The sequence below is a fragment of the Columba livia genome, chromosome 26, assembly GCF_036013475.1.
Source record: "Columba livia isolate bColLiv1 breed racing homer chromosome 26, bColLiv1.pat.W.v2, whole genome shotgun sequence".
Taxonomy (NCBI): domain Eukaryota; kingdom Metazoa; phylum Chordata; class Aves; order Columbiformes; family Columbidae; genus Columba; species Columba livia.
In genome coordinates this window covers 5,677,272-5,690,712 of record NC_088627.1, presented here as the reverse complement: position 1 = coordinate 5,690,712, position 13,441 = coordinate 5,677,272, and the positions used below count along the sequence as shown (strand labels likewise).

The 13,441-nt window shown below is 46.8% G+C and overlaps 1 protein-coding gene across 4 annotated transcripts in view; it reads left to right on the top strand.

The window, feature by feature from the left end:
* EYA3 (EYA transcriptional coactivator and phosphatase 3) overlaps positions 1 to 13,441 on the top strand; it is a 31,507-nt gene that overhangs the window by 11,362 nt on the left and 6,704 nt on the right. For 2 of the 4 annotated variants that reach the window (XR_010468185.1, XM_065041949.1), the window contains exons 3-11: positions 1,017 to 1,060; positions 2,202 to 2,281; positions 3,106 to 3,172; positions 3,626 to 3,768; positions 6,020 to 6,157; positions 9,282 to 9,364; positions 11,323 to 11,506; positions 12,195 to 12,334; positions 13,184 to 13,267. Coding sequence is in view for 2 of the 4 variants with exons in the window: in XM_065041949.1 (XP_064898021.1) it covers positions 1,017 to 1,060; positions 2,202 to 2,281; positions 3,106 to 3,172; positions 3,626 to 3,768; positions 6,020 to 6,157; positions 9,282 to 9,364; positions 11,323 to 11,506; positions 12,195 to 12,334; positions 13,184 to 13,267 (963 nt within the window). In the remaining 2 variants the exon portion in view is untranslated. The remainder of the gene's footprint in view (positions 1 to 1,016; positions 1,061 to 2,201; positions 2,282 to 3,105; positions 3,173 to 3,625; positions 3,769 to 6,019; positions 6,158 to 9,281; positions 9,365 to 11,322; positions 11,507 to 12,194; positions 12,335 to 13,183; positions 13,268 to 13,441) is intronic. The other 2 variants (XR_010468186.1, XM_065041950.1) reach the window with 1 other exon arrangement.

The window sequence follows — 13,441 nt, the reverse complement described above, 5'->3', positions numbered from 1 at the left end:
TAATTAGCATGACACTAATGATTCTTTGAAAATCAACATAAGGCCAAAAATGGTAGTGAAATAAAAAGATGGAGTAAAGCCACACCTTAGAGACAGCTCAGTACCATTGCTGAATCACTCAGGTAGACCTTCCTTCCCTCCCCCCTCCCTCCCCCCTCCCTCCCCCCTCCTTCCCCCCTCCTTCCCCCCTCCTTCCCCCCTCCTTCCCCCCTCTCCCCCCTCTTCCCCCCTCTTCCCCCCTCCTCCCCCCTCTTTCCCCCCTCCTTCCCCCCTCCTTCCCCCCTCCTTCCCCCCTCCTTCCCCCCTCCTTCCCCCCTCCTTCCCCCCCTCCTTCCCCCCTCCTTCCCCCCTCCTTCCCCCCTCCTTCCCCCTTCCTTCCCCCTTCTTTCCCCCTTCTTTCCCCCTTCTTTCCCCCTTCTTTCCCCCTTCTTTCCCCCTTCTTTCCCCCTTCTTTCCCCCTTCTTTCCCCCTTCTTTCCCCCTTCTTTCCCCCTTCTTTCCCCCTTCTTTCCCCCTCTTTTCCCCTTCTTTCCCCCTTCTTTCCCCCTTCCTTCCCCCCTCCTTCCCCCCTCCCTCCCTCCTCCTTCCCCCCTTTTTCTCTTTTCACCTTATTTTTAAAAAGCATGAATTCACTTCTCCTGCATGGGAAATCATCAGACTGTGCTCCTGTGACTTGAGAGGGGACAAAAACCCCCGTGGCATCTCTGCAGAGGTTTTCTGGGGGGCGGGGGGGTGTTGAAAGGAGGAAGCAGCAAGTGTGGCATCTAAATACATTCCAGAAACATAGACAGCTCACCCCTTCATCCTGCCCAGGTTTTAGCACTTCTTTTTTATCAGCTTTAGTACTTATTTTCTAATTAGTAAAAAACCCATTTGGAGATGAAGAGCCTCTGGTGACACCGGTTTGCTCTGGAGGTCAGTGCAAGGCTTTTTGTATTTAAACACTCCCATAACCAGGTGCGCAAGCTCTTCCAAGAGCTTCGTTTGTCAGGTCTCTGAACGTGTTTGTCTTTGCAGGTGAAAAAAGCCAAGATGCAGGAATCCAGAGAACAAAGCCTGAGGTATGTAAATGTGAATTTGATTTTAGCGTAGAACTGTTATTAACATTCTTTTGTCATTATAAGTCCATTTTAGAAGCTTGAAGATTGTTTTATTTTTCACAGAGACAGGGCAAATATACTTAGAGATTAAATTCCCAATTAAAAAAGCAAACAACTAATTATCCCTTTGGTATCAAGTTGTAACTGATGGAGAATAAGAGCACTTGGGATGGATCATCCCGAGAGCTGCCCGTGCCGTGTTGAGGAGCAGGAACACGGGCCCGCACAGCACGCTGAGAAACGGCCCTTTATCTATTACATTTTCCACGGGAAATGATCAAAACGAGCAGCGTTCAACCTACACACTCACACTTTTTCCACCAAGAATAATTGTAGACAAATACCCTGAAACAAATACCCATAGAAATATGTTATTTTCTTGCAAAACTCATGCTGTATTATGGAAGCTTGTTCAGCTACTGGCATTGAGAAAAATTTCCAAGGATTTTGTTTGTAAAGGTTGTATGGTGGGGAAAAGCCAGGTGGTTGTATTTCCATGAAGCTTCGCTCCCTCTCAGCGGCCAAAGGAAGGAAAATCACTTGTCTTTTAACCAAACCCAGGGCATGCGGCAGCTAATTCCCCCCTTACCTGCATCCTGCCCAGGAAAACTGCGCCTCCCATCCCGGGATGAGCCCCAACCCGTCCTGGGGGAACGAGCGGGGCCTGTCCTGGGATGAGCTCCAGCCCATCCTGGAGGGATGAGCAGGCTCTAGTTTTATTATTGCTGGTCATAGAATTATAGAATAGTTTGGGTTGGACCTTCCCAGCCCCCCCAGTGCCCCCCCTGCCATGAGCAGGGACATCTTCACCAGCTCAGGTTGCTCAGAGCCCCGTCCAGCCTGGCCTGGGATGTCTCCAGGGATGGTTCATCTACCCCCTCTCTGGCCAACCTGGGCCAGGCTCTCACCACCCTCAGGGCAACAATTCCTCCTCATGTCCAGCCCGAATCTCCCTCCTTTAGTTTAAACCATCACCCCTTTTTGTCTCGTTGACACAGCAGTTTGCCTCGGTCGGGAAGGTTGAACCTGGGGGTTACAGTGCCTGAGGATGTTAATTGAAGAGTTCATCACAATAATGATTTGCCTTTGTTTTTCCTGCCAGTCACGTGAGCAACGCAGAAGTCGGCGATCAGAAACCTGAATCTTCAAGCCTTGGTTCAAACCTTCCCATGTCCAGTGAGAGTAAGTGCCTTCTGCAGTTCTGCTCCCACCGGCTTTCCTCTTTTCTTCCTCTGGTCTCGTTAATTTGCTTCATCAAGCACAAGCTAAATGGAGGGGAAACTGAGGCAGAGAATAAAAAGATTGCTTAGTGAGTGAGAAGTGGAATTTACCCTTTCTCCTGGAAAAAGAGGGCTGGAGGTTATTACAAAAGTAAGATCCCTGTGTAGAATAGCATTGCCTGCACCAATTTACAAGTGTAAATCAGCTCAACTTGATGGAAAATATGTAACATGGAACTTTCCATTGCCAACTGGTGCTTGTTTAAGGGAAGCACCATTGCTAGATGTGAGAAATTGGGGCCAACAGTTCGAAAGGAAAGTGAATCACAAGAAATTCCCGATGGAATTCAGGGTTTGGAGAGTTATGATGATGTCCCAAAATGTGGTGACATGACTGTATTTGAGTAAATGTTGATTTTTTTGGTTCAAATAAATGTAGATTGTTGTTCATGGAAAAATAAGACAGCCCTGAAAATAAGCCCTAACACATCTTTCGGAGCAAAAATTAATGTAAGACCCTGTCTTATTGTTGGGGAAACTGGGTAAGAATTTGTGTGTGGTGCTGGTAGATGCGAATGGGTAAACCCATGTGCTGTGCAGATTTACAGTCATACAAGTCATCGCTCATTTGAATGGGGGGGATTTTTTGAGAATTTGCTTTGAAACAAATATTCAAGGCACTGAAAAACTTGTAAATCCCGTGTCTTGATTAAAATGTGCATACTGATATTTAATTGTCATTGTTTGAAGTCACCTGTGTGATTATCCAAACTCTTTTTTTTCCAGTTATGACTTGCACTGATTACATCCCAAGGTCATCAAACGATTATACCTCACAAATGTATTCTGCAAAGTGAGTCAAACAATTATTACTAAACTCTGTAACTCTTCTTTCTGAAGGGATCTTGTTGCATCTTCATGCGTTTCTGTGATGAAGTGATTCACATTTTCATGTCTGCTGGCAACAGATTCTCGTTGCTGAAGCTCATACAAGTCACCCTTTGGCTCCAGTGCCTGTTGTCTTATGATCATAAGGATAAATGAGCCCCATCGAGTAATTAATTTATCCGTATGATCATAAGACAGCAGACCTGTGTGTCTTGTTGAATAATACCCACAGTATTTGAGGAATAAACCATCTGGACATAAATGCCTAACGCACAAGCGGATTTCACACTCAGAGCACACGTCAGTGTGTATCGTTTCGTATTCCCAAAGCAATTTTTTCATGTGTCTCGTGGTTTGGAGGCTGAAAGATGTGTAGTGTGAACAGGGTGTTCTAATTTCACCCTCTCTTTTCCATAAGGCCATACGCACATATCCTTTCTGTACCTGTGTCGGAAACCATGAGCCCGTACCCCGGGCAGACTCAGTACCAAGCGCTCCAGCCGTCTCAGCCCTACACCATCTACCCCCAGACCACCCAGACCTACGGACTACCTCCTTTTGGTAAGAAAGAGCTTCTCAGAGACTTCCAAATGCATGCAGTTACCATCTTCTGTCTCACTCAATGTTTAACTAACCAGGCGTGTTGAAGGAGAGCACACGCCTGATTTAAATTGTCACTTGGTACCTACAGTACTGATCTCTAAAATCTTAATATCTTGCCGTGTAAAGGGGTTAATTTTTCTTTAGCTGAAGAGCTGAATGTCTTTGGACAAAACCGGTGACGTTTGTGGCTTTTGCTGCCAGAGCAAGGATTTTATATAAATCACAACACAATTGATTTGTCCCGAAAGATGGTGTAGAAAAGGTGATACAATGAGGCTCGGTTTTATTAGACAAAAGTTACATTACTAATTCTGTTTAAAGCAACGTGGCACAAATTCTCTTTATGAGAAGTACATAAAATGGATTTATATACCTTTATTTTATTATTTTTTTTTTACATATATATATGAACACCTGAGATTCATGAGAATGAATTTTCTTGGGCTTGAGGGAACCTCAGGAAGCAAACAGTGGGTTTGTAGTCACTGGGACACAAGGGTTTGATCAAACAGGGTTTGATCTCCCAAATCTCATTTGGGAGCGTGTGTTTCACTCTTTTTAACACAAAGGCTCTGAAATTTGGGGTGTTTAACTGCGTCAGTGTTATGTAACAGTAACAGTAGAAATTCTTCTGAAGACCTTTACTGTTGACTTCATAGGAACTTTTATCTGTTAAGCATCTTCTGGATCAGCAATCAGCGGCTGTGATGTCTTGGTTTGGATTTTGAGGTTCGGTATTAAAGACATGAATTTTTAGTCTGGGTTTAAGCATTAGGAAGGTGTGAACAGTCGTATTTCTAGTGATGGTAAAATTCTACCTGTTGGATGGTGTGAGGGGCAGGTGGAGGGTGCAGGGCTGAACACACACATTTAAGAGCAAATCCCCAAATCTCCACTGAGCAGGGCAGGACTGGACCAGATCGCTCAGATGTTTTCCAGAGGTTTGCATGACTTTCTAGTGTGTATTTGTTGCCAATACCCCTTGTGCTGTAATAACTTCTGGTGGTGTTTAGTGCATCGTTCTGCATGGGACACACTTGCGGTGCAGAGAGAATTTATTAAAGAAGCATTAAAATAAAGAGCAGTGACGTGCAAGCCGAGTACCTGTGGCTGTGAGTTGGCATCTTTCTTGCGCCGTAAGGAACCGTTTGGTTACCGGCCCCTCTAAAAACCACTCGCCTGTTTGAAGATTGCGCCATTCCCTTCCCAGACTAAACAAACTTCTCCTGCTCTGTTTCCCATACATTTTATTCTGCAATATATCTCCAATCTTTCTTTAAATCAGTCTTTCCTTGTTGTTTGCTAATTATCACAATACTAGAGGTTTGAAAAAGTAATGGATGCTGCAACTTGAGAGTCGCAGAATCACAACCCTGGTGTGGCTGAACAGTTGGGTGAACAACTTAATTTGATTTATAGGTGGCAGTTTGAGGGCAGGTATGTAAGTAAATCAAAGAGCCGTTGCAGAATTGAATTGTGACACACGGAACAAGCTCAGGGAGCCGCTGCTCTTGTCCAGCTCTGTAGAGTCTCCCTTGTTGTCTGGGTAAGAAACTCAGAGCTCGTCCTGGAGCAGGTGGAGAACCACAGGCGGCTTTTGCCACCTTGGTACCGGTTTTTGAGGGTTTAAGATGGAGATTGGTCTTTCTGCCAGGCCTGAGCTTTGTGTCCAGCTCCAAACACCCTTTGTCCTTCTGCTTTGCGCACTCCTGCTTGTTTTCAAGTAGATCCTCTCAGCCGATACTCGCTTTCTAACCCGGGCCAGGGAGAAACATGTTTGATTTGGCTGGAGGGCTGGAAATGGTGAAACAAAAGGTGAGGAGCCCTGAAGATCCAGACCTGAGCTGCGCTTCTTCAGCTGGATCCTGAGGTTTGCCCTGTGCGTTGAGCTCTGCAGCTCAGCCCCACCATCCGAGGGATCAAGCAGCTCCTTGGCACTGAATCTTACCGTGACACTAACAGATTTTTAGCTGAAAGCTTCAGAAATTCATCTTGGTGGTGCTTTTAATTCTCTCTTTTCCAGCCAGTTTTGTCAGCAGCTCTAATCTGTGTGCAGCCTGACGCTCAGCACGTCCTATTGCCGAAATTAAACATTTTCTGTGTGTGATTTGTTCCTTGCTTTTGTGACAAAGCGCAAATCTTAACCTGAGGTTACAGCATGCCATTGGGTCCCAGCGTATTTGTAACTGGTCCGATTTATCCGCTTCAGGTGCACTGTGGCCAGGTATGAAACCCGAAAGTGGTTTAATTCAGCCTCCATCTACAAGCCAGCCCAGTGTTCTTACCTGCACTACAGGGTTAACCACAAGCCAGCCCAGCCCAGCACATTATTCTTATTCCGCTGAAGGTAACTTGGCATGGTTTTTATCTCTCTCCACCTAATTGAGTCCAGATAGCAAAACTAGAGAGGCTTGCACGTTCGCTCTGGTTTGTGCATGCTTAAACGCTTGGTCTCTTTTCCTTTGCGTGTGTCCGCGTTCAGTTTCAATTGCTTCTGGAGGTAGATGGCTCCTATGTATTACACGCACACACCCCTCCCAGCTTGGTAGATCTGCTAGAAAGTGAATTTCTTAATACAAAACTAGCCTGCAAATATTCCACCTGCTGGAAGTGGAATCTAAGAAGCCAGGGGCTGAATTTCACCAGCTCCCAAAGCAATTTTTAGTAGTAAATAGTGGAATGTTGCGTGTGGCAAATGTGTGCAAATGGATCCTTTTTGCAAGGCAGGATTTTTGCAGCTGATGTTTGGGCGATGAATGTGAAAACGTGTCTCTTTCTCTGTAGTTTTTAAGAAGCGCTTCAGGAATTCTTAATCTGTTTGTTGTGCGGTAATTTCGTTGAATAACTCAGGAGATCTTTAGTTCAGCCTCCTGCTCCAAGACGAGTTGACACCGCGTTCAGAACCAGGTTGCTCAGTGTTTGTAACACTGGAAACACCACATTCCTTTAGACGTCACTTTTCTCCAGGTTCTCCCCCAGCAGAACGGATGATGGTGGTTTATAGCACCAGCTTTCATGGCCAAGGTTCCAGTATAGGTTGGGAAATTACATATTAGAGAGCAGTGTGGAGGAAAGGGACCTGGGGGTCCTGTGGACAGCAGGGTGACCATGAGCCAGCACTGGGCCCTTGTGGCCAGGAAGCCAATGGTACCTGGGGTGGGTTAGAAGGGGGTGGTCAGTAGGTCAGAGAGGTTCTCCTGCCCCTCTACTCTGCCCTGGGGAGACCACACCTGGAATATTGTGTCCAGTTGTGGCCCCTCAGTTCCAGCAGGACAGGGAACTGCTGGAGAGAGTCCAGCGCAGCCACCAAGATGCTGCAGGGAGTGGAGCATCTCCCGTGTGAGGAAAGGCTGAGGGAGCTGGGGCTCTGGAGCTGGACAAGAGGAGACTGAGGGGTGACTCATTCATGTTTACAGATATATAAAGGGGGAGTGTCAGGAGGATGGAGCCAGGCTCTTCTCGGTGGCAAACAATGATAGGACAAGGGGCAATGGGATCAAGCTGGAACACAGGAGGTTCCGCTTAAATTTGAGAAGAAACTTGTTGGGGTGAGGGTGGCAGAGCCTGGCCCAGGCTGCCCAGGGGGTTGTGGAGTCTCCTTCTGTGCAGACATTCCAACCCGCCTGGACACCTTCCTGTGTAACCTCATCTGGGTGTTCCTGCTCCATGGGGGGATTGCACTGCATGAGCTTTCCAGGGCCCTTCCAATCCCAAACATACTGTGATACTGTGAAATGGTTCTGGACAGGGTGTCCCCGGCGGGTCTGCGGGTGATGGACCACAGCGAGCACCTCAATCCCTGAATCACTTTTTTGGAAAACTGCTTTGCAAACGGGCAGGAAACTCTTCCTATTTTTGAGTTTGCTACGTTTGCTTATTGTCAAATGAGCAAGTGTGGGGGGCAGCTCAGCACTTGGGGGCTGCAGGGGGGTGTGGGAGCAGGCGCTGGAAGGATGGATGGTGTTGCTTTCTTAGTTATCTCCTGAAATCTTACATTTTCTCTGCAGTCCCAGTAGCAGGACGGTGCTGCTGTCCCACTGACACGTATTCCAGTGCGTGGACATGGTTCAGGCTGTAGATGCTGGATGGAATAATGGGATATTTGAGCCTTGGTGAAACAGAAAATGTATTAATCACCATTTCCCTTCCCAGCACATGGAGCGGGTCAAAACATCTTTGAAAATGACCAAAGCAAAACCGAATAGGATCAATCAGGCGGGGGATGCAGGGATGTAAGATCTGAGGGCTGGAAGTGGAGGAGAAGGAGAGGAAAAAAGAGTCATAGCACTTGTGTTTGCTGGTCGTTTAAACCCGAGACCATGGAGCGGTCACTTTGGGCACATCCCTGCCGAACACTTTTGAAGGTCACGGGTGAAAGGAGTGACCCACAGTGCAGAAAGAACTGGTTCATCTGTAGTGGGAGCTGTTTGTAAAGATCCAAAGTGCAGCACTGCGTAGAGAAAGGGTAATTAGAAATGCTGGGAGGAAAACAGAGTTCAAATAAAAAGTGAAATTCAGATGAGGGAATCTGGGCACTTGGAATCTTTTTTTCCCTCTGATTTCTTCGCTTCTGTTCTCTAGCTCAGCGGAGAAGCTCTTCAGAGCCCCACACAGGAGAATCACTCTGTTTGCTCCTTTAAGATACATTTCTTTTGCTTTTCATCTTCTTTGAGGCACGTTTTGGACCCATTCCCTTCCCAGGAGCTGTTCACCAGGCGGGATCTGTGCTTGTCGTAACACAGCGGACCTTGGGGAAGAGTTCGTGGTGGGGTCTGATTCTCTGGCCTTCAGAAGCTCGAGATCTTCGGTCTTGGGCTGAATTCCACATGGGTGTTATTTGCAGGAAGTGATGATGATGCTGTGGATCTCTGCAAGTCTTTGCTTGAGCACCTCCAAGTGATTTTGGGTTGTATTTGTGCACGGAGGAAGATTTAGCACAAGAAAAGATGTCATGGTGGTACCTGGTTTGGTACATCTGGTGTTGTTCATGCTGATTTCATTGTATTCAGTAACCCTTGAGGGTCCCAAAACCCCGTGTGGAGTGACATGAAGCCACAAAATCTGCTCAATGACTTGTGTTCCCAGAACACGCTCTGGCAGCATCTTCTGTGCTTTGGAAGAACCAAATGCGACAATACGAAGACTATTAAACACCTTGACATTTATACTAACAACCCCACGTCTCTAATAGTTTGTCCTACAAGCTGCTGACAAATCGTTTCAGAAAATCTCGTCCAACAAACAGTTGTAGTCTCTGGAACATTCGGAAGTCCTGGTTTTAATTATAAGCTAGCTCTCCTTCCCTGTAAGCTTCGCTGAAATGTAACTGGTTTCAAAATACCCCCCAACCTGTTTTAGGCTGTTATAAGGACAGTGCTCCAGTCTATTAAGTTCTTGTTTCACACCTTTGCTTGGTCTTGTCTCCTGTGCTTTTCCAGAAGCATTTAATGCAGTAATTCTTAATTTTACAGCATCAACGACCAACGCCAGTCCCGTCTCCACGTCCTCAACCGTTGTCAATATTTCCACGTCAGCGGTCGCCAGCATCTCACAGGTAAAACTCCTTCCACGTTATTTTAAGCGCAGCGTCTTTGTTTAACGTATTACTCAAAACTAACCAAGGAAAGCCAACTGTTTGCATCACTAAAATAGAACTATTTTGAGAATCAAACCTGCAGGGAGGATTATAGCCTTTTATGGGAAGGTAACAAGGTGGATGGATGATGGCAGAGCGGTGGACTGGTCTACCTTGACTTCAGTAAAGCCTTTGACACAGTCTCCCACAGCATCCTCACAGCTAAGTTGAGGAGGTGTGGTCTGGACAATAGAGTAGTGAGGTGGGTTGCAAACTGGCTTAAGGAGAGAAGCCAGAGAGTGGTAGTCAATGGTGCGGAGTCTAGTTGGAGGCCAGTATCCAGTGCAGTGCCTCAGGGGTCAGTACTGGGGCCAACGTTATTCCATATATTCATCAGTGATTTGGATGAGGGAATTGAATGCACTATCAGCAAGTTTGATGATGACACCAAGCTGAGAGGAGTGGTGACACTGGAAGCTGTGCTGCCATCAGAGACCTGGACAGGCTGGAGAGTTGGGCGGGGAATAACCTGATGAAATTTAACAAGGGCAAGTGTAGAGTCCTGCATCTGGGCAGGAACAACCCCAGGTTCCAGTATAGGTTGGGAAATTACATATTAGAGAGCAGTGTAGGGGAAAGGGACCTGGGGGTCCTGGGGACAGCAGGGTGACCATGAGCCAGCACTGGGCCCTTGTGGCCAGGAAGGCCAATGGTACCTGGGGTGGGTTAGAAGGGGGGTGGCTAGTAGATCGAGAGAGGTTCTCCTGCCCCTCTGCTCCGCCCTGGGGAGACCACACCTGGAATATTGTGTCCAGCTGTGGCCCCTCAGTTCCAGAAGGACAGGGAACTGCTGGAGAGGGTCCAGCGTAGGGCAACAAAGATGATTAAGGCAGTGGAGCATCTCCTGTGTGAGGGTTGAGGTGAAGGTTGAGGGTGCTGGGGCTCTTTAGTTTGGAGAAGAAGAGACTGAGGGGTGACCTTATTAATGTTTATAAATATATAAAGGGTGAGTGCCATGAGGATGGAGCCAGGCTCTTCTCGGTGACAAACAATGATAGGACAAGGGGTAATGGGATCAATGGAACACAAGAGGTTCCACTTAAATTTGAGAAAAAACCTCTTCTCAGTGAGGGTGGCAGAGCCTGGCCCAGGCTGCCCAGGGGGTTGTGGAGTCTCCTTCTGTGCAGACATTCCAACCCGCCTGGACACCTTCCTGTGTAACCTCACCTGGGTGTTCCTGCTCCATGGGGGGATTGGACTGGATGAGCTTTTGAGGTCCCTTCCAGTCCCAAACATACTGTGATACTGTATGATATTGTGTTTTTTGAACGCCTTTGGTTCTCCCTCAGCAAGAAAAGGAAAATAGGTCGTACACAAACAAACCAGAAAGCTCCAGTAGAGCAGGAGACGCATTCTGATGCTGCTAGAAGAGAAGTCCAAAAGCTCTGCAGCTGTGACCTGCTGTGGGTAAAGAGAGAATGATCAGCAGTTAATTGCTGTTCTGAATATTTAGATGTACAAAGGAACCCTTCAGTGTCGTGACAGACAGAACGGAATATGAGAAGTGTGGAAAATGCAGCAGATGCACAGAAATCCTCGTATGCTTGTGCTGGTGCTTTTTATGATTTCTTTTTTAATTAACATAAACTTGCCTGGAGGTCTAAGGGGAAGAAAGGGTTTTCTTTCAGTAGTGCAGACCAGGGTACGTGGGTCACCAGTCCAGGCCGCTGTGGCTCGGTCAGTACATCTGCAATCAGCAAGTAAACCACAAGAGATAAGCACAAATCCCAGAACACGGAGTGAACTGATGCCGTGCTGTCCGCTTGGTGCTCCCTGTCATTGTCACAATGTTCATAATGAACTAATTTTGGAACTGAATGCAGAGGAGTGTTTTCTGCAAGAAGTGTCCTATCGTAACGAACCCTTTCCTCGAACAGGAATATCCCACCTACACGATCCTGGGCCAGAGCCAGTACCAGACGTGCTACCCAAGCTCTGGCTTTGGAGTCGTGGCACCGGCGGACGGCACTGCGGAGAGCGCCGCCTTACAGACCACCGCGTACCCCGCCGAGAAGCCCAACGCCGCGGCGCCCGCGCGGATGGTGCAGAGACATTCCTCCGGTACGGCTGGGGCTTGAGCTCCCGCGGTAAATGCGACAGGGAGAATGTGTTCTCATTTGATGGTAAAAGCCTGGGGAACCGACCTGTTATTTCAAGGCGCTGGCCAGGGAATGGCCCAGTGACTGTGTTCAGTGCCGTTTTCTCAGCTCAGGAATTCTGCACGTTCGCCACTTTGCATGAATTTTCATAGGAATTGCGATGTCTTATCTTCAAGACCCCGAATGAGTTGAAGCTCTTTCAAGTCCCTTGTGCTATTTCTGAACTAGTTAGGCCAACGTTTGGGATGTTAACTCTTTTGCCTGAACTTTTATGAAGGGTTCAGAGAGTATGTCCCGTCATGGTCGTAATGTTCTGCAGATCAAAGCACTGATTTTTGATTTTAATTACTTTTTTTTAATCATGGTGCTTTATTCTTTCTATTAATAGGCTCCATAATGGCTCCTCATCAGTCATGGCCATGGTGCTTGGCCAAATCTCTCTCTCTAGGGTCAAGATCATCCTGTTTTTCTTTACTAATTCTTGGACAGGCCGGTGGAGCTGTAGGTTTGTGTGTGATCCAACCACTATTGTGTCAATAAAGCAAGAAAACACCTTCACCTATTGCAAAGGAGCTTTGTGGCCGAACGCTATGAGCTGGTGTTTGTTTTGAGACGCGAGCGTTGAAAGCCGTGTTCTTTCTTTCTTCTAGGAGACGCGTCCACGAGTCCTTCATTAGCAAGAGCAACAGCAAGTAAAGAGCTGGATGAGCAGGCAAGAAAAAACATCCCTGGGAAGAACAGGGGGAAGAGGAAAGCAGATCCCTCCTCCTCCCAGGACAGCGAACTGGAGGTGAGTAGCAAACTTGTTTTCTGCAGGTGTGGTGGTAAAACTCCTCCTCTTTCCTCCTTCCTCCATGGAGATGGAAGGAGATAATCTGGGAGATTCCCCTGGCCCACGTTATCTGCACGCTGGCTGAATTGAGTTCTTAGTGGTCCTTGACAAGCATCACTTAAACACGTCTTAGAATCATCAGCGGAGGAGACATCAGGACGTGCACCCAAGTGCGAAATACGCAGTTGGTGAACTTCTAGTTCCTCTGGGCCTAGTTCTTCAGTTTATCAAAGTCCTTCTGTGCTGAAACTCTGTCCACATGGCAGCCAGTCCCTCGTATTTATCATAACAGAGTGTCTCTGATAAACACCAAGATCCTCACCAGCTGAAACAGAGAAATAGCAGAGTCAATTATACTGTTAAGCAGCATTTTTTGTTTTACCAGCTCTAGGGGTCGTCCTTCGTAAGACTGGATGCTCTTGCATTGCTTATATTCACATAATTATTAGATACAATACATCTATTAATGATTAGTTAAATATAAACTGAGCACTCTGCTTCTAAACAGCGTACCACTCAGTCTTCTGTCTCCCTCTTGTCATGCAGAAAGATCTAAAACTTGAGAAATATCCCCTCATTTTGCATTTATATCATGTCAATTGGTTAATGATGGGGACATCTTCTATAACTTAATCACAGTACATATTAATTTAGCAGCTTCTCTTCTCTTGTTTACCTGGTGCTCTCCAGATCACAGCCAGTAAACTTCTACCCTCTAAAGTTCATTCGCACCCTCAAACTTTCTCCTTCATCACAGCTCGGTGCTTGGGATATCTCAGCTCTGACCTGTTTCTGTTCCCTACGCAGCGTGTGTTTCTCTGGGACCTGGATGAGACCATCATCATCTTCCATTCGCTGCTCACGGGGTCTTACGCTCAAAAATACGGCAAGGTACCGCTCTTTTCTGAGGAAGAAAAACCAGATCTGTTACGCAGAAATAAATGTTAAACTTTGGGAAAGGAGTAGAAAATTATATACAGGGGAAATTTCATCCAACGTAACTGATGAAAGATTTATCGCAATTTACTTCTGCATTTAACCACCATGAATTTCATTTTCTCTTGT